Raw genomic sequence first — 21,172 nt, forward strand, 5'->3', positions numbered from 1 at the left:
AGGTGCAGAGAACAGACTCTATGATTCCTCTGTAGAACTGTATCAGCAGCTCCTGGGGTAGGTCAAACTTCCTGAGCTGGCGCAGGAAGTACATCCTCTGCTGTGTCTTCTTGGTGATGGTCCTGATGTTGGACGTCCACTTCAGGTCCTGGGAGATATTGAAGCCCAGGAACTTGTAGGACTTTACTGCTGGTGAGTGGGGGCAAGGTGGGGGTGGGGGGGCTCTTCCTAAAGTCCACTGTCATCTCCACTGTTTTGAGCGTGTTCAGCTCCAGGTTGTTGCGACTACAGCACAGGACCAGCTGCTCAACCTCCAGTCTGTAGGCTGACTGACTTTCCAGACTGTTAACTAGTTACATTTCCATAGCAATAAAATTGGACAAGCCTCAGATCAACATCTGACACTGAAACCTTGACAGTAACATGAAAAGAAAGCAATTGATAAAAGCTGAAAGAAGCACGATCAGATTGCAGGTTGCAGGCTCCTTTTCCTCCTACACTTTCATCAGCTTTCTCAGAAGCACCACAGTGGTCTGCTGCTGACCTCTGAGGGACTGACTGCAGTGCAGTGCAGTGAGCATGGACACTTTAAAGCTAAAAGGGGAAAGATCATTCATACTCAAACCTCTCCAGCTAAAGAAAGGACAAAGTAAAAAGAGAATATATGTGAATGTCTAAAAAAGGGGTGAATACATGGAACAAACCTGAAGATACATTAAAAACAGACATAGGTTCAAGAAAATGTTTAAAAACTGTGTATTGAATGAGCATAAGAACTTCGTGTAATGTGTCCTTGTGCTTAGGGGTATTACATAAAACAGTTTGGTTTGCTTCCTTGTTGTTTAGAACATGTGTCTGTGCTTATAAGTTAATTTAGTGTGATTATGAGGCGGTAAATATAATGACTGGTTAGAAAGGGGGCCCTGACTTCAGCTCACCCCTTTTCGTATGTTAAATATTAGGTTAGAGCACTGATTATCTGCTGTTTAAAGAGGAATTAATGAATATAACATGAATGTTCCAATTTTTTATGGATTGAAATAAAGAAGATGTGTCAAAATGTATTTTGCACAAGTACTGAGAAATGCCAATCTATACTCAGCCTTACAAGGAGCAGGAGGTGATTATAGAGCTTATCCAAATAAGCCCATTAGGCCAGTGACTGTAGCTTCTCTTGTAACCTAAATATCACAAGTTGTGGTATCTGATGAGGCTTGTCAAACACAAGAACAATGGCACATTTAAAATTCTCACTGTGGTGATTTTAAAGACGTAAAGGGTGCACACATAGACTGTCCATCTTTAATTCATGCGCATGTACATTAGGTACTGGACTTGTTCATTTTGGTGTGTGGATAAGAAGCACAACACTGGAAAGCAGCCAAGAGGTGCCCATTTACAGTGAATAGGCCTGTTCCCATACAACTATAACACGTGGTAACCTTACTTAAATATAATATCAAACAGGACACCCTTTACTTACTTCAATTATCCATGGAGTGAACCAGTGAGCTGTTCCATGCTCGCTCTCAGGCAACGTGTTGAACACAGACATGACCAAGTGTGCAGCACAACTGGAGGCTAAACTGAACTGGATAAAATGCTCCTGCAAACACAAACCGCCTCAGAACGCCACCTAAGTTACAGTCCATCTCCACGCAGAGTAGTCCACAATCCAATGTGATCCAGTCCGTCCGGTAATACCTCGCGTGGTACCTGTTTGGACTCCTTGATACGCTTTGTCCCTAATTGAAGCGCAGCAAACCTGCGAATATGAAGAGTCTCCATGAAGTGTCACCTTCGTTTGACGCTGTTGTGGTCAGTGTAACATAACATTTCCACGCTCCAGACCTATTCTCCGCTCGAACATTGCAACGTTAGACGACGTGCAGGATAATATTGGGCACAATCTAACCTCGTCTCACACCGACCTGTAAGAAGATCCGCTTCTTCTCTCTGATTGGCTGTCAGTGACGTCAGTCACAAAACCCTTTCGATGTGGAGCGTCACGGACGTAAATGTCGGCACGTTACCGGACCGCCCCCACCGACAAAACACCGTGTAGCCTTATACCTTTTATAAATATCCTTTGCAACAATAAACTAGAAACTCTAGAGCATCTGTTTTTTCAATGTGCACATGTGAGAGTATTTTGGACTGACTTTTGTTTTGATCCAAAAAATTATCTTGGTAAGGAAATAATAAAGAACATGACATATTATTAATGTCTGACAAGCCCCGTTTCTCTAGCAATGAAAGATTTATCAGTAATCTGTTCATTATTTTGGACAAATTCTTCATCCATAAAATGAAATTTCTGAAAAAATCACCGTCCTTCTCAACTTTTAAGAAAAACCAAACTTTTTATACATATGTTGTATTCACTTTCTAGCTTTCTGAAATGTTTTCCTTTGCCTCAAACTTGGGTTCCTGAATTTTTCTTTTTTGTTGTTGTTGTGAATGAGATTACTATGACACAGAAAATTAAATCCATATTTGTCATGTGTTTTTCAATTCATTTAGTTTAGGTCAAATCTCATGAAACACACAAATGACTGACTATAAAAGTCATAGTGTGGCATTTGTGCTACTTGCTCATTTGAGTTCAGATTTTTACCACTTTGGTGCACATTAGAAACTCTCAGTCTTCACACTGTTGATGTCTTCAAATTTGCCCTTGGTACAAGAACAACGGGGGAAAGGTTAAGCATACTATAAAGCAATTTACACCCAGTCAGTGGTTAAATATAACATATAAAAAATACTCCTTATACACCTTGGTATGAAAGGGTGTGTGTCTATGTGCCAGTTCACTCATATTGACAGGCTGGCATCACAGTGTTGTATATTTCACATCTGCTTTAAAGTACGACAAGCTTTTAGTAAATTGTGTTGAACAATGCTGCCATCTGCCGCTGTTGATGAGAGGCCTTCGGTGTTACATCAAATCTGAGCCCAGTATTTAATTAACATTAACAGTTTGGAGTAACAATAAGGTACTTTCAGTGAAGAACAGTCACAGACTGCAAACTGCCTTTTCATTTGAAGCTTTTATTACTCTTTTATTGAGGTCAACCATGATGCAACAGCTGATTCATATAGTGTCTGCCCTGTGAAATGGACCTGAATTTTTTTTGGCATGTGTGGTATGCAAACCCAATTCAATACGTGCACTAGATGGCAGTGCATGCCTTGGTTCCACCAGTTTCAGAGAGGGAGGAAAACCTCATGCTATGGTTTTGTGTACCAGGAAATTTTGTTGGAAAGTGGAAAATACATTTTGACATTTAATGGCATTTTGTCATAAACTTCCACATTTTAATATGGAAAAATATTTTGCCATGAAATTATGTCTGATTATGAGGCCCAAACAGAATCTGCACCCACAGAATTATGATGACACCACTACAAATGTTCTGCAGATTTTGAAAAGAAACTAGAAACTTAGAACACAAGCATGTGTTTGCCCCCTCCTGCATGTGTGCAACAGTTGTGTGATGTTGTGAATGCTTTTTGTCATTTTCATTTTCCAAGCCAAGGATCTGACATTCACATCCACTTCACACCTTGACTGGCTCTGTCTCTGTCCAGGGCTTCTTTTTCATCCCTTACGCAACAATCTGTGACACTTCTCATGTCAACCTTTAGAGCTGTTCTCCTCAGTAGCCCATGTAAATAAGGTTAATTTCCCCCCTGCTGGGCCTGCTGATTATGATATATTTACCACTAACATCTGAAGAATTGTTTCAAACTCTTCTTTAAAGATAAAAACCTCCAAAAGGCACATAACAAGGAGACGAGAATACTTTTGAGGTATGTGTTTGACCGCCCAGTAACTGACCCAGTACTCTAGGGTGGTTGATGTGAAGAACACCACTGACAAAAGCATTTTTAGTTTATGTTATAATGTACATCATGAGAAGAAACTTAGGGCCATTTATGACTGAGCCCATTTGGGAAGGGAGAGACACCAGCTCAATTCAAAAGTAGCTACAGGCACAAACAATGCTTTGCCAAAGCAAAAATTACAGCTTGATAAAAGAGCATTCTCCTGTCAGACTTGTGGAAGGTGGAATAAATGACTTGGCACTGCTTGAGAGGTAAAAATGTTTTGAAAAGTATCTTATGTAAGGTGATGTGAAACTATAACAATATGCAGTCAGTAATAATGTCTTTTGATTGGAGGATGAACAGTGGTTTCCCTGATGGATTAGGGGTTTCACAGTAACTGTTGTACTCCGTTGTTGTAATCATTCTAATGCATAATGTATGAGTTGGTTCTATAAGGTCATTTTTCCTGATGGATGAAGGATTTCATTGTTGTCATTATGTTTTAATGTTATTCTGTGTGCTGCATAATGTATGGGGATAACTGTGGGGTTAGATAGATAGATAGATAGATAGATAGATAGATAGATAGATAGATAGATAGATAGATAGATAAGGCACTACATGTGAAGGGTTATGACGCACGCAGCCTGACCGTGTGGTGGCGCTCTTGCCGTGTGGTGCTGTGACTCCAGCGGTTGCAGGCAGGTACGGTCTGGCTACTTAACCGCGGGCGGCTGGATTCATTCCGCTCTGAAACTGGCTGCAGAACACATGACATCTCCAGTAATGCGAAAGCAGCTTGTTAAACTCCAGAAGGGCGCTGTGTGATCTTACGGACCCTCTTCAAACCACCGCCTCACCATCACGACTTTTCACCTGATGACAGTTTCTCTGGGGATTGTGCCAGGTGTGTCTTTCCCTTTCTGCATTTCACATCGCTTGCACTGAAAGTTTGTAGTTGTTGTTTTTTTCAAAGTGGAGATGAATAACACCGGATTCAACGAAACGCAGGGTGGACTGTTCAACAAGACTGAGTTTCTCTGCTCCAACTTATCATCCGTGGTGACTGATAATGGCTTTGTGGCCACAGTTCCCGATGAGAGGAGCCTGTTTATCATGAGGGTGGTCCAGATAGCCGTCATGTGCGTTTTGTCCCTGACGGTGGTGTTTGGCATATTTTTCTTGGGTTGCAACCTTCTTATAAAGTCAGAAGGAATGATCAACTTTTTGGTAACGGACAGGAGACCGTCAAAAGAAGCGGAGGCGGTTATTATCGGGGCGTACTGATCGATGAGGGCCTTTGCGTTATGCTTACTCTAATTTGATGGAGACGGAAGAGAGACGGTGCACCATGAACTGCGTAAACAAGCCCCTTTGGCATTTAGAAAAATCTCCAAGGAACTATGTTGTATGTGTTTTGCATACAATATGCAAGATATTAATCATTTCTGTGGATTTCTTGGAGGGCGGTGGAGGAAGCCCAGCATGCCGTATATGTTATTAACTGGAATAAACTCATTCTGTAATTAAAGTTTTCCTCTTAATTAAGGTCTATTTTTCTACCATGACAATAGCACTCACCGCACCCTCTGCCAAAGTAATTCAGATTTCTGACACTAAAATTACATCCTTTCCAAAAAAAAGTCTAGTTCCAATGTAGAAATGGAAATCATTCTAATAAGACAGAAAAGGGATTATATGTCATATTGATTCTGATAAAAAGGGCATATTATGAGAATTGACGTTTGAGGTCTGCAATTTCTCTGGCATACACAGGAGCAGTGAGCGTTCAGAAGAAATCACTTCACACAAAAGATTTACCTTTTCCATTAACAGTCAAAACCTGAATGTTGATTCAGTTCAGCCGAATATGTTCCTTTAAACTGAGATTTTACAAAAAGAGATAATCCAGTAATCCTAAGATTTTTATAGAGGTGAGGGTGTAAATATGTAGATGTTTTGTCTCAGGTTTTGATCTGTGCAGTGTTCCTTTTACCAGCTCCAAGGGGTGAAATCAGTAGCTTCAGAAATGACCTGTCTTGTCAGCTCTGGGTCTAAAACTACTGGGCAATATGATGCTGTCTGACTGACACACCTGTGCTGCACATACATAGTAAAATAGTTTGAATTGCTTCACTGTGGTCTACAGTAAAATGTCCTTTGTCTCAGTTTCCCGTAGCTCCTATTCTCCCCGTCTTGCTTGATAGGGCCTTGTTCTGTCTGCTGATGGATGGCTATAGCTTGTCAAGGCTGACACAAAGGCTGCTGTCTTAGGCCACTTAGGAGGAGGGGAAGAACGACAGCTACAGAAATTGCTAGAGTCGAATCAGTCTCCAACAAAAGTCGCTATTATAGACCTAACAAATATAACACATTGTTTTTTGCATTTCTACCTTAATGAATTTGACAAATTGTGGCTGTTCAGCCATGACATCATCACATACTTTACATCCCTAATATCCTTTTCAGCCCCTTTTTTCTTGTTAAATTACTTTTAAAAAATCACTGAATAACTTTGCACTCATATATCAAGATCTCACATCTACATAATCCAGCACATATATTGATGAAACTCATATCTGCAATGTACACATTTGCTTCATTTTAATCTCAGACAGGACACTGCATGATTAGAGTAACACATTAACACCACAATCAGTTTTCTGAAATGAAGACTTTTCATTCTGAAAAAAAAAAATGGATTGGATTGTAAGTGGAGTAAAAACCACACTGAATCCAAACCAAACATACAGTTACAAAATAAAACCTCATTCCTGAACATGTTATTAACCTGATGATTTGTGTTATGTTGCTGTGAGTACAGAAAAACTAACAGTGGTAAGACAAATCACAAGAGAGAATTACTTTCTAAATACCACACCAAGAGTTTCTCTCATCTTTGTGTGATTGCTTTAATTAGGGAGTGCTGGGAATTGCTCTGTGGAAAGTCTCGTGACAGTTTAATATCCAACAGAGAACAATTTTCTGTCTGCAGCTGAACTATTGTTAGCTTATCCTGTGGTGCCTTTAGTAGGAAAAAATGTCTTTTCCACATTTAGACTGGACTCTGAGCAAAGTTTAAGATTAAAGTTGAAAAATAAGAAGTGCATCGTCAAAACATTTCTGTAGGATTTTACTGTGGACTCTTTTGAGAAGTTAGTTTCTTGATTAACAGTTGGTACAGTCAACACAAAGATTTCACAGGCTTATCACACGTCAGTGGTCAGTGAGTTGCAGGAGATAGTAACAGCAAACAGCTACTATACCCATGGTGCTCAATTCAATTCAGTTTTATTTGTATAGAGCCAAGTCATAACAAAAGTCATGTCAGGACACTTTACAAAGTAAGGTCTAGACCTTAGTATTATTATTATTATCATAGAGGAAAAATTCAACAAATCCCCCTTGAGCAAGCTCTTGGCAACAGCGAGGAGGAAAAACTCCCTTTACCAGAAGAAACCCCCGACAGACCCCGGCTCTTGTTGGGTGGCCTTCTACCTCGACTGGTTGGGGTGAGTGGATAGAGGAGAGAGAAGAAAAGCAACAGGACACAACAAACATATCAAGAAACAATCGGCTCCTGCTGTAAACAAACTATGAGTCCTCTGCAAGGCTTATGAGCAACTCTTCCCCGGGTATTTAGGGCTGTTTTGCACTGCACAAGCCCAAAGCACCAAGTCTGAGTATCTGAAAAACACTGAAATCATAACTGTGGTCTGGTGTTACAGTCACATTTCTTCCCAAATGCAGAAAATGTTGGGTCAAATTAAAAACCATTTAACCTTTTTATTGTGTACCTGCTGTCTGGTTACACAGATATCACTGTTATAGCCCAGGTAAAAGCAGCACCAGCTTACTTTATCCCATGTCTAATATATGTTAGCTACATCCCACAGTCAAAGCATCTGCAGGGTGCTGATTGTAGGCTAAAAGAGGTTTCAGGTCCTGGCTTGCTCTCATGTGATTGGCTGGCAAGTAAAGATCCAGTCGATGAACTGGATAGTGACTAAAGGCTCCAAATGGCAGCAAGGCAGCCACAATCATTTTCCCTGTTTACTCCTTTTGTCCCACAGCTCCTCACCCATCCTTCCCCTGCCCTGTGCTTTATGTTACCGCTCCTATTTTGTGGAGGGAGATCAGTTATATCATTTGTCATTAAACTGTTTGTCTTGTATTAATCTTTTCTTCACTGTATTTCTTTTCATGAAAATAATATTTGATGGGTATTATATTGATTTTATACTGTGATTCCTTCAAACCCAATTCTGGCTAGAGTTAGCTCTCTAACTCCAGGAGGAACTACACTTTTCAAGAAGACTTGATAGATTTTTTTTTTAAGTGAAACCCCATTGTGAAAATGCAGACATTTCCATCAGCAGCAATGCCTATTCAGTCTGAACTAAGCTGTTGCAGACATCCTGTGGCGTCTGGATTCTACAACAACAGCAGTAATTGTGGAAGTCACACTGTGATAAATCCATGCAGAATGGTTTTGAAGGATGATTCCATTACCCAGCATCTCTGATTCCAGTTATAGAATGAGTCATGGCTCTGTTGTGCTGCTGATTGTCTCATACTCAGGCATTACAGGGATTTAACATCTGAACAGTCCTGTCACTTCACACTTTACTGTAATCTGTGTGTGTGATGGCGTCACTCATGTTGTTGGGACAGAAATCTAGTCCCCACAGTGTAAAAAGTTAAGAGTTGGTTTTTGGTTCAGATTAGAGTTAGCTTAATGCTGCACTCATCATTATTTTTATATTATCAGTGCGTCAAAGGACTAAATCTGCAGTGACTACTTGGAAAGGGTGTGGCATGGAGTGAGAAATCCACAGAGAATTATCAACTTTGCAGTCTTCCTTAACCCATAAATGTACCATTTTGCTTTAGTTTTATTTGCTCGTATCAGTATCGGTGTTCACCATGGTAGCAGGTTTCTGACAAAACCTATGAACTAGCTCAATTTTTGCCGCAATGCAACTCCACATCAGCAAGACTCTGCAGTGACCATTCATAGGTTCCTGGTAGATTTCTTTGTAACATAAATGCCATATTACTAGAGTTTGCTTCACAATCATTGTAATGAAAGATAGAACAGCTGCCAAGGTGATGACTGTCCAGAGTTGTAAAATCCTTTCTGTGAATAGATCTGCAATGTTTTGGAATGTGGTAAGCTTTTAAACACATTTCTGTGTCCAAATCCCAAACCCTCGTGGACTGTAATTAATTGTCTCTCTGGTGCCTTAAACAACGCATGTGATCAATGCAACCTCCTTGCGCTGTTATAACCCAAGGCTGTTTATCGTCTGAATCTCTGTTTTGTGACTAGCAAGTGAACACACTGGAGTATCTATCCTAAAGATTTACAAGCTAGTTGTACCAGCTGTCCATAGGTTCAAATTTACGATGTAGTTATAACAGGAGCGTTTGTGTGATTGCACCACACAAACGCTCCTGTTCTTATATAAAAAGTATATTTACAATGTCACATCTAACAGGTGTGTACCAAAGTGAACCAAATGATAAAACTAAACATTAGCTTGCTAATACAATTTATGGCTCATTCACAGTGACAGGTAAAGAAATCATGTGGAAAAAATTGAAAAATTAAATTACATGTCACTAACATCTTCCATTGCATCTATTAAATTTTAAATTTCATCACAAAATTCTAACAGATTTACAACCCAATTTGCATATTTATCTAGGGGCTAGTAGAGACCAAAACAGAGTTCAAAGGAGAAAGTGAGTTTTGGACTTGATTAATGATTGATTGTTACTGGACTCAGATTTTTTGGACTTCTACCCCCAAGTGGCCAAAAATAACAAGTTAAATACAAGTTCAAGTGTAGGTATTATGATAAGGGCTTGTGTCTAGGATAGAATAACAGTAGCATAAGACCAGTTCTGCTGTTGAAAGTCATCAGTTTATTTTATTACCACATCAGTTCAAGAAACAAATATACTCTTAGAATTAGAGGGTGCAATGATGTTTCTAAACCAGATCACTTCCTTTTTAAAAACATAGTTGACACAAAGCAGGAGCATTAAAGGTGACCATCAGGAACTCATTATTCACTGCAGTCATGCAAATGTGTAATTGCTTTAAAAATATTAACTGTGATGGTGTGATATTGTTCCCGAAATCCATTTCAGTTCTGGTGTGAGTGTGTTTCAAGCTTTTTATTGACCTTCTAATCATGCAGCTCTCTGGCAGCTACATCAGCCTTGCCTCTGAAAGTGAACTGTGACTTTGCTCTCAGAGGAAGGTTTCTCCAAATGCCATTACTGCAACCGTAATAACCTTTTCAAGAAAGCACTCAAGGCACAGATGGAGTTTTAAGTGCTTTTTCCTACAATAAGAACTTTCAAACTCACTGCTGACGAATGTGAGGGTTTGTCAGTTTACAAACTTTCAGGATCATTTTTATCTCAGTAAAATCATAATCATCCAAAAATATTCCTCAGCCAAAATGTCTAAAGTGCTAACCTACTGTACAGTTAAAGCTAACCTACAGTAGTTTGTTCTCTAAGTATACTGTGTCGCTATCCTACATAATTCTTCTGAGTCTGAGCAAAGAATAGATTTTCTAATTCTGCTTTAACTATGCAAAATCCCACTTTTTTATAGATAGCCATCAATAGAGAATGTGAAGGTACGTCATGCCGTGCTGAATGTTGGGACAGGGGCGCCATTTTAGGAGGACAGTTTTGTATTTACCTGCATACATTCTTGTTTTGTTTGGTTAAAAAGTTGCTCACATTGTTTACATCTCACTTTACTGACTGGCAATTTAAAATGGATAGTCTTAGCTGACTGTAGCTAACTCGTTGTGGACCTAGAGAGCCCATCAACAAAAGCGACAGAATGAAAAATTACTCTGCACCCTGATCTCAGCTCTCTGTTCGGGAGCTAATGCCAGCTAGCAGCTGTCAGCAGGTAACACAGACACTGCCGCTGGATCAATTTCTGTCCTATCTGTGCTCAAACTGAACACTAAAGTGGACATTTGGACATAGTTGAAGCATCTGCTACTGTATGTAGCTGTATGGGATCGTATTTATTTGTTTACATTAACTTATAAATGTATGTAATGTATATATCTATGATTGATAATGAGCATAATGCTTCTAAAATGGCGAATTTACCCAAAATTCAACACAACATCTCAACAACTTTTCTATAATGTATGACAGGTGTGAAGACCAAAGCTTCCTAATCATACACCACAATATACCTTATTTAGCCAACTGCTTGCTGTGGTACATATGACCTATGTAGGTTTATACCTTGGTGCTTGAATGTTTGATTACAAACAGGAAAAACACTCATGAAAAATGCTGTTAAGCCCATTATCACCACATTAATGTATGCATCTGTCTGGGCGTACCCTTTGGAAATCTTCTCCTATATTTTATTTTAAAGGTGACAACAGGACAGCACAGGCCCACTGGCCATCCCCCTCCTTTTATAGTTTGCTGCACCACATTTTTTCTGACCTGTCACAGTGACTCAAGTATATTTAAACATTTATTTTTCATCAAACTGTTGAAAAGGTCTTTCTTTTGAATGATTGTGCTCAGAGCTCTTTGTGCTCAGGTGGTGGTTTCAGTGGCCATAAAGACCTCAGTACCTCAGCCCTAAGCCTGAGTCACAGTGGCAACACTGATGCCATTATGTCACCATCATCTTTGTTATCACTTGCTGTCCTAAGACTGACTGACTCAGAGAAATTGAGGAGAGAAAGAGAGAGATGAGATTGCATCTAAGGTAGAACAATAAAGGAGAGAGAACATGATCTATTATTAATGATGTTAAAAAAAAACATACAAACAAAGGTTTTAAGATTTGTGCATCTTTCGTACCACAGAACAAATCATTGTGTGGTCACACGTTTTCAAAAACCCAAGGTCTCTACCAGCATTAATGCAAAGAGCTGATGTCTTGGCTGAAAAGAGATATACTGATGAGAATAATTCTCTTCAGACCTGACTGTAGAAGTAGGCAATGGCAGCTTGGACCTGCCTTCCAAGTAACAGTGTCCAGTACCCCACCTGACAGCTGCACTCAGTCACTGTACCAATAATGCACCATCTCTGGCTAAGCCATCATGTACCATTACATACAGTATGTCATTTCAGATCATCCTCTCCTCAGAGCGGTACCACGGGAGTTTTGTATAATGTAGCTGTTTATTACTAATTTGTCTCAGAATAAATCAAACTTTTATAATAAAAATCATAAAGTTGTTCTCTGTAGAACAGTGTAAAAGGTTTTGCACCGTTCTATAAGGAACCTAAACACAGGTGCATTTAGTTAAAAACTATAATGTCTACATATAACATGAATGGTAGGCATTATCTTATTTGCCAGCTGAGTAAAGCATCCTGTGTTTCAGATCTGATGCTATACCTTGGGAATTCATGCCTAATGGTGCATCTCCTGGTTGTATCACAGCACATGAAAGTAAGTTCAAGTGCTGTATAATAAAACCTTTACAAGGTCATGACTTATTGAGCTTTCTCAAATTGCTTCTCATGGCGCTACACGCTCTTTCTCCCTCAGGCCTGGCTCCATTATCAGCCAGGTCTGTCTGCGGGTGCTTTACAGTCACATCTCTGACTTCCTCCATTTAAGCTGCATCTTAGTTCCAGAGAAAACCACCATACTGTATGCTGCTGATAATCTTTAAACAGCTAAATCGGAAAATCCACCTATGAAGACAGAAACAAATAATGGTAATAATAACACCTGTTAAAGATACATTAAAATTGATAGTGTCACATTCTTAATTATTTTGCTTTTGTGGAAGAGAAAAAAAAACTATTCCCATGTTTGACTTTTTAACTAAAAATATCACATTTTATAAAAGACAGATTCCTTAAAGGAAAGAGTTGGTGAGTACAGATAAGCAGTTGACAGAGCAAATCTATCATAAAGCAAAATAGATACAGGGAGACAAAGAGTGAAAAAGTAAAGACAATAGATCACAAGGAGAGGGAAGGTAAAGCAAGCGAACCAGAAAAGAGGATGACTTATGAAATATTATTTCTGTGCAAATGATGGTATCTGAGCACAGGAGATGAGTGACAATCCTTCAGTGTCAAAATCCTCCACTTCACTTCACAAGCTGTGTTTGACTTCCCAACCTCTGAACAGGGTAACATTCAAAAATGTCACTAATATAGCAGCAGTGGTTCCAGACAGAGTTGGTGTATGGCCAGCAGCCGAGGAACCAGACAAACATTTACAGTTGTTTACAGTATGTCTCCCAATACATGCTAAATCTGTTGTTGCGTTATTTCACAGCTCTATGTGCCAAAATAACAGTGAGTAATCTTAACAACTTCAGTTACCCTGATAGCACTTGATCTCGCTTTCAGTGGTACCTCTACTGTGTGGTGTGTGACACCTTTCTCTCCTGTGCTTAAGGGTCAGCGTCACAGGTGCGTCCGTGACCATAAAGTGTTGCGGCAGTGTGCATGTGAAATGGCAAGCCAGCCTAGCAGAGTCGCACCTTACAACAGTTGTCACAAAGGATCACCATCCAGTCTGTCACACTGCAGGAGTCATTCTCTCAAAGACGTCTGCTGTTCCGTTGTCCTTACTGCTTATTCTTACAAGTGAAATGTCAGCTGCATCACATGACTGATAAGCTCATGCCTGTTTGTCTGGGTCAGTTTGCTTTGGCTCTGGTTTGCACGTAGCTAATTTTGTGAATTAAGATCTCATTTTCACTTAAAATAGGGTTATTATCCTTAGTTTCACATCCAAAAACTTTGTTTTTGGCAGTGATGCCACAAATTTCATCAGTTCTCTTTCAACATCGACTGAAATTGAACATAGTATTTTAATCAGTAATCATAAACATTCCATTTAGTGTTTAAGTAGCTTTTAGATGTCAGTAATAAGCAACAAAATACAGCTAATCTAAAGCTCAGTCATCCAATCAGGCATTTCAGAAATGATTAGCTTATTCATTATCCTACATGACCTCCTTCCTTTGCACTGGGACTGAGCTGTGGAACCACCCATTTAAAAAAAAAAGCAGAGTCTAGCTCTAATACAGTGAATTATCTAGACAGCTTCTCTAGTTACCACATAAAAGGTTTGATCTGAGAGTTTTGCTCCTGGCTAGTGTTCGAGACGCTTTGATCTGTTTCTCTGCTTTGTAATCATTAAATAGCTCCCTGGTCCCTTTGAGATGAAATTGATTAGTGATTAAAACAGGAGGAGGAGGAGGAGAAGCATCTCTGTGTCCAAATAGACTCCCTGTTGTGTGGGTGGCTTTTACAGTATAAGGAGTAGCTATAGTTGTGACGGGGTAGTTAGAATAAGCCAGCTAAATATGATCTCGACTGTGGACATATTCATAAAGTGTGAAAGGAAAGGTTTTTAGAGGGCTGACAGCCTGCCACATCGCTGCAGCTGGGAGAGAGGTGTGAGCGCGTCATGGCTGTCATTAATCCGAGCTCCACAGTCGTGGTCGATTTCAGCGGCTACAGCTGGTGTGCGCCGTTTTAGTCTGACACCCTGACTCTGACTTTCTCCCCTCCACTTACAGAACCGATCCCATCTTTTCACAAGTCCTCAGGGCTTCACCTGACTGATGGTGCCTTCCACTACACACACACACACACACACACACACACACACACACACACATTTACCTCATTTACCTGTCAATGGGACTCGGTCTGGTGCCTGACAGGAACATCTGTCGTACTATGTCCTTTTCAATCCTGACAAAGTCATGGTTGCTAAAAATGTAGAAGCATGACAACTTTGATCATTAAACCTTTAAGGAGTTGAATATTCTTCCCACATTATCGTTGCTGACTGTTTTTAAATGATGTACTTTTGTACATTTCTTTATCTACAGGCTTGATTTCTCCCATAAAATTCCCAACTAAGTTGGTAATTAAGTCAACCATTCAGCATTTTGGAAACACCTTCTGTACTTGTTGACTTTCTTAGAGTGTTAGCTGAGGGGAATGATACTACCCTCTATCCATGAGAGTGGTATCAATCTTCTCATCTAACCAAACAGGGCAAAAACAGACTCCAACGGACAGTTCAGACTGCAGAAAGAATCATTGGTGCCAGCCTGCACTCCACGGAGGACCTGTACACCTCACGGGGTCAAAAGAAGTACAGAGCAGATTTCTGCAGACCCCTCACATCCTGGACACAAGCTGTTTGAACTCCTCCCCTCTGGACGACGTTACAGGTCACTGTGCACCAAAACAACACAAGGACAGTTTCTTCACCCCAGTACAATAAACTGTAACTATAACCATTGAATATATCAGTATGAAAGCTCGTCTACCTTAATGTATATAGATTTATATAGGTAGCATGGTGGTGCAGTGGTTAATGTTGTCACTTCACAGCAGGTTCCTGATCCAAGCTGGGGCCGACCTGGCACCTTTCTGTGCGGAGTTTGCATCTCTCTAGGTACTCCAGCTTCCTCCCACAGTCCACAGACATGCAGCTTAGGTTGATTAGTGACTCTAAATTGCCAGTAAGAGTGAGTGTGTGTGGTTGTCTGTCTCTAAGTGTCAGCCCTGTGATAGACTGGCCACCTGTCCAGGGTGTACACCGCCTCTCACCCAATGCCAGCTGGGATTGGCTCCAGCGACCCTATTCAGGAATAAGTGGTATAGATAATGAATGGATATATTTATAAAAGCTGACTCTCTTTTCCTCTCATTCCTTCCCTATTATTGATTGCACGCATTTCCTGTTTGAATGCACACTGTTTTTTTGTATTTATTCTTATTTTTATTGCTCTACTTTTTATTTTTATTCTCACTGTTACTTTTTATTCCTGTTGCCTTACAACACATTGAGAGCCTCTGTATCAGAATCAAATTCCTGTATGTTCAAGCATACCTGGCAATTAAAGGTGATTCTGATTCTAATTCTGATTCTAACTCTTGACAAGAACGTGAATAAGCATATCTTCCAAATGTCAAACTATATCTATTCCAGTTCCAGTGAAAGAGTGAGCTCAAAACATTAAACAATAATCTTGCATTTATATCTTTTACAAAACAAATTGTCAAGTATGACACTGAATAACAACACAAAATCAGGTGAATTCTTGTGGAAACACAGAAAAGACATTTAGTAATGTTTGACTAACAACAACTGAAACAAGACATATGTACTCCTGTAACCAACAATTCAGAAGGTTTAATGCTTCAATCACTGCCTGTTGGATTGCTGACATCTGGATTACACCTCCAGTTCACACAAAGCCATGTCCCCTACTGCAGCCACCCCTCATGTTCATCCCAGTAGTTTCCATGTATGAGACTGAATTAAAATCAATGACTATGAATCTATGGGGATTTTCCACTGCTGTGAACAGCAATCTGCAGCCTGTCACGTTTTCTTAGTTGAGAGCAGAGTGGAACATTACTTTTTTCACCAAGATAGCACCAAAGAGTTTTGCTATTACACTGGCAAAAAGCATGTAGCCAGTACAGTAAGCTTAACATAAAATCCCTTCATTGACAGCCAGTGTAGGTCCCTACTGGGCCAGCCCAAGGCATGCACATCTCACACCAGGCAGCCTCTGAAGGAGGCCTCTTTGTCAGGTGTCACACAGAGGCATTACTTGGTCTCGATGTTCAATAGATTTTTGGAGAGGCAAGTTGGTTTCCAAAGGTTTTCTCTAAAAATAGCTCAGTCAGTGCCGTGCCATGCTGTGTTAGGTCATTTTTACACAGCCGATGTGATGCAGAGAGTGTCATCTCACAAAATGGACAAAACCGACATGAAAGGGGCTGATAATATTGCCACCTCCTTTATTCTTTGCTAACACAAGACAATACTAGCACACAAAAGTGGCTGTGGTGGAAAGACTAGGAATACACATTTAGTCTCATGTGTAAGGTTTACAGTATATGGATTTTTAGATTAATGCTTTCTGACAGAAAGGTTACAGCAGTCACCCCTGAAGCCTTGAAGCAATGGAAATATAGTGGTTAGTGAACCTCAAGCACTCTCAATACAAGTAATACATACACACAATATAATGCACATAGGTACATGCACACTTATATCCGCTAGTCAGCTGATGATGATCAAAAGCCCTGAAAACTACAGGAGACGTTTCACTTAAAAAAAATGTACAGGATATTTTAGCTATTGTATTTCTAAGGTAGATGGTGCTGAAATTGAGCTTGTTAAAGTGACATAATATAAGAACATCTGTCTCTCTTTGTCTGCTTCTTCCTCTATTTGCTCCTGTGGTTTTCCATGGTCTTCAATCCTCTCCTCTCTACCTTTTCCATCTCCCTGTGTTACTCTCTCCAAGGTCCACAGTGTCCCTCTGCTCGCATTCAGTCTGCATTTTGGAGACAGCAGTGTCAAAACACATCAGCTGTGTTCAGAGTAGAGTAAGGTCTCGGTGCCAGCAGGATCCACCACCTGGCTCGGGAAATGCAAATGCTAAATCTCTGGCAGGAGCTACAGACACTCTCGTCTTTCACTAAAACTGTGACACTAAAGCTGCATCTACACCCAACAAAATAGATATAATGTTTTTGTAGTCAGTGCTCCAGGTTAAGAGGAACATAATTTGAATAATACCCATAAATCATGTGTTTACTGAAGAATGATGCATGTAACAATTTTGTAGCTAGACCTAAAGAAAATCTGGGTCCTCTGTCCATGTATAGTTTAGTCCACATGTGCATATTTCATAGGTAGCCATGCTCCTATTTATTAAAGGGGATGCCATAAATAGATGAGAGCAGTACACTGTGCTGCAGGAGACGACATGTTACGTAGGCTTGATAACTGTCACATTATATTAGCCTTCAAATGCTGGCTCTGGCAGGCTGGGCAGATTAGACGGAGGGTACCTGACACTGTGAGATCCATGACTGAGTACCCAGGATAAATACTGACCTGTGGCCTGTACCTCTCCAGTGAAAGTATCACAGGCAGAGACAAGAATTTGTTGTTCAAAGGGTCATTCTTTCATTTTCAGTCCTTCCAAATTAACGTGTCCAGTTCTTAACCTTTACTTCCATGTTTACATCCAGAGATAACAGGCATCACACTCTTCAAAGATTCAAATTATGGAAATGAGCATGTTAGTGGACTTGTGAGTGCATTTGCAGATTTAATAAGAGACTCTAACAAGAAGGAGCTGCCACTCCACAAATAACACCACAATCACTGGTAACACCTGAAATTTCAATCAGTAGTGTAACAGGCTCATGTTAAATGATTTCAGTTAATGTTTAGTTAATAAAGGTGATTATGTCAAAAACAGCTGCCAAAAAAAAGTGTGCTGTTATAGATGTTATTTTAAGGGAGAGAATATGCATTTAGATTTGTATTAACACTGAAAAACAGATGACAAATTAAAGAAATAAACATTAAGTGAGGGAGAATGATGCATAATGTGGCATGATAGGATCACACAATTAACATCCTGTCATGCTCTGTTAAGTGTATAATGCAGACCATGTCCAGCTGACCTCAATTTTGAATCAAGATGGCACTTTGAAAAACAGGCCATTATTGGATGGCAGTCACAAAGACAGTTCAATTGGCACATAATTTCAAGAGGAACAGTGAATGTCAGCGTGTGCCAACAAAAGCACTCGGTAGACATCAATAGAAAAAGCAACATTATAGAGAGATTGCAATGTATAATTTCCTACAGATAAATGAGCATTTAACATTTCAAATATATAGAAATATATAGAGTATTGTATGGCCAAATGAGTCATCGCTTCAACAAGTGGGCAAATGCGTCCCTGCAACTGCTGCAAGGGAAAGTGTGAGCACTTGGTCAGCATCTGTCAGGCAGTGCAGAACACAAAAGGCATAAAGCTACATGACCTAGTGATGCCGGGACTGGAGTTGATGTGTGATCTCAGTGTATGAGGGTTGGCTGACGAAAAGCCTGTGACTGGCTTTTATGCTTTTTTTTTGTAAAATGTAACTTGACTGTCTAGCAACTTTCAATGAAATTTGTTTCTGAGATATCCTGCTAAACATAAACAAATACCCTGATGGAAATAAATGTAGAAATTTTGTAGATCTAAATGCAAGGGAGCACATCACCACATTAGTCCCAGCAGAACACTTGAATTTGTGTACACTATCAGAATCAGCACACTGATATAATTGCTAATCATGTTCAAACAAGACCAATCACAGACATGAAGACAATGAGCCAACAAGCTCTCACTCATTATGCTCTAGGTGCCAGTTATGCTTTGCATATACTGTTATTCTTTCACACAACTGTTTGTGTTGACTGATTACTCCAGCTCCTCCTATAATAGGTTGTTCTTACCCTTCATATTGAAGCCATCTGCTTTTGCTGGTTTACCAGCTTTCCTGTCATTTCATATCTGCCATGTCCACCTGTCCTGCAACTTATTAGGATTCTTCATCTGGGATCCATGAATGTCTGTACACCTTTGTGTCAGTCTCTCTGGTGGATGCAGTGATATTTCACTGTGTAGGTGAAAACTTTGAATGTCTGCAAAATATTTAATGAAAATCCATCCAGTTGTTGTGACTGACACTGCAATGCTTAAATCCAAGCTAGTCAACATGGCTAAAATTCACATCTGTTTAATGTAATACAAGTGAATAAGTGGCATTGCTTGAATGTGGTGGTGTTGGTAAGGCTGATATAAAAATTGAGAAAGTGACTTTGCACAGTGTTACTTTGTTATAGACATAGGTAATTAGTATAACAAAAAATAGAGGAGAAATAAAAGGAAAAATTACCATCTTAAATTGTACTGTGGTCAACACAAGAAAATATTTTGACTTGACATGGCACGACATAGTGGCACAGCTGTAACTAAAATTGCAAATGCTTGTAACAATGTGGGGATTTTACACCTTCTCTGTGCTACATTTCATGGGTTTGCTGATCCTTGATTGTTAATTAGATATCATGTTAACTGTCATTCCCTGTTTGCCTGACTTATATTTAATTTGCTCCATTCCAGATTCGTTTCCCCTTATCTCCACAAAACAGTTGGACTGAAGCCATCTCTCTCTCATTTAGGCTGGTGCTATTCCGTTGACTTCACACATGGAGCGGTCCTTTTGTGCTATTTCTCAGAGGCTCCGATATCACAGGTCTGGCCTGTCAGATTTGGGAATGGCATTTAATTAAAAGAGCATTGTCGAGTTGTTTTCCACTGTCTTGCTTTGGGCCATATCACTATCACTTCAATGGGTAAATAGGTTTTTTAGGTTACCACCTTTTGGTTTTTCTTATTTTTAAATAAGACTCCCATTTGATAGGAACTGATAAACCTCTGAGCCTCCTTTGAATGGACTCTGAATCAAATCCAGATTGACTACATTTTGGGTAGTGTATATTTAAATGGAAAGCATCAATATTAAATATTGAAATATTATATTCTGTTAGAGTTTTGATATATATCAACATTGCATTGCATTGTTTGGAAAACAGATGCCTATGTGATTCTCTAAAGACACTCATCTAACCACTGAGCAGAGGAAACTTGCTTGTGATTACTGGTGTGAAATAAGGTGGAAATACATCACAAGATTCAAAGGGTATTTCAGAGATTTGTTGAAATGAAATGAATAAAGTGAGGTTGCCAGGAAAAACACAGAAGCATTTTATAGAACTGTATAAACATTCAATTAAACCCTCTAGGATAGGCAGCCTAGAGAATGGGTAAATGGACTGTATTTTATATAGCGCTTTCTCACAGTGTTTTGCACTGGCCAAAGCAATCAAAGAGATCATACACCATTCACCCATTCACACACAACATTCACACACCGATGACGACAGGTGGATGGAAGGAGAGCTGTATAAATAAAGGTCCATTTCAGGTAGCAATAAAATGCCTCATGTAGTACCATCTTCCACTGTGTTCATACATTTGGATTAAAGACACTCATAAATTGCAAATCAGTCATTGTTTCAAATGTGCTGATATAGGTTTCTACAGAACAGGCAAAATGGATCTGAAAAGTGAGTTATCTGGGGATTCTATAACCTTCTTTTAGATATTCCTTTCAGCATCTCAGTGTAGTATACAGTATGGTTAAGGAGGCGCCTCCTAGTATTGATAGATCTGGTAGTTAGGTGACTTCTAATAAGCAGAAAATTAGGTCACACAGTACTGCATGTAGAGTGAGGTGATCTGCATTAGGAGAGTTGGGGTGGATGGGTGGATCATAAAACATGGGACTTTCCCACCAGAGAGCGGTACTGAAGCCACGGCACCAAACAACATGTTTTGGGTTATGGTTTGGGTTGAAATAACTGTTCTGTCTATATCAGGGAACCTTCTCAGCTGGCAC

At 39.7% G+C, this 21,172-nt stretch overlaps 2 protein-coding genes across 5 annotated transcripts in view; one reads left to right on the forward strand and one right to left on the reverse strand.

Annotated features, from left to right (window-relative positions):
• The window catches only part of galnt13 (polypeptide N-acetylgalactosaminyltransferase 13), a 34,309-nt gene extending 32,345 nt beyond the window's left edge, over window positions 1-1,964 (reverse strand). For 3 of the 4 annotated variants that reach the window (XM_020594784.1, XM_020594782.1, XM_020594781.1), the window contains exon 1: window positions 1,484-1,964. The gene's annotated coding sequence lies outside the window, so the exon portion shown is untranslated. The remainder of the gene's footprint in view (window positions 1-1,483) is intronic. The other variant, XM_020594783.1, reaches the window with a different exon arrangement.
• Window positions 1,965-4,506: 2,542 nt separating this feature from the next.
• rprma (reprimo, TP53 dependent G2 arrest mediator candidate a) lies at window positions 4,507-5,332 on the forward strand. The gene has a single exon (XM_020594798.1). It carries the CDS (start codon window positions 4,813-4,815, stop codon window positions 5,116-5,118), a length of 306 nt encoding a protein of 101 aa, XP_020450454.1. The 5' UTR covers window positions 4,507-4,812; the 3' UTR covers window positions 5,119-5,332.
• Window positions 5,333-21,172: the final 15,840 nt, after the last annotated feature.

Source organism: Monopterus albus, unplaced genomic scaffold (genome assembly GCF_001952655.1).
Source record: "Monopterus albus unplaced genomic scaffold, M_albus_1.0 scaffold24.1, whole genome shotgun sequence".
Classification (NCBI taxonomy): Eukaryota; Metazoa; Chordata; class Actinopteri; order Synbranchiformes; family Synbranchidae; genus Monopterus; species Monopterus albus.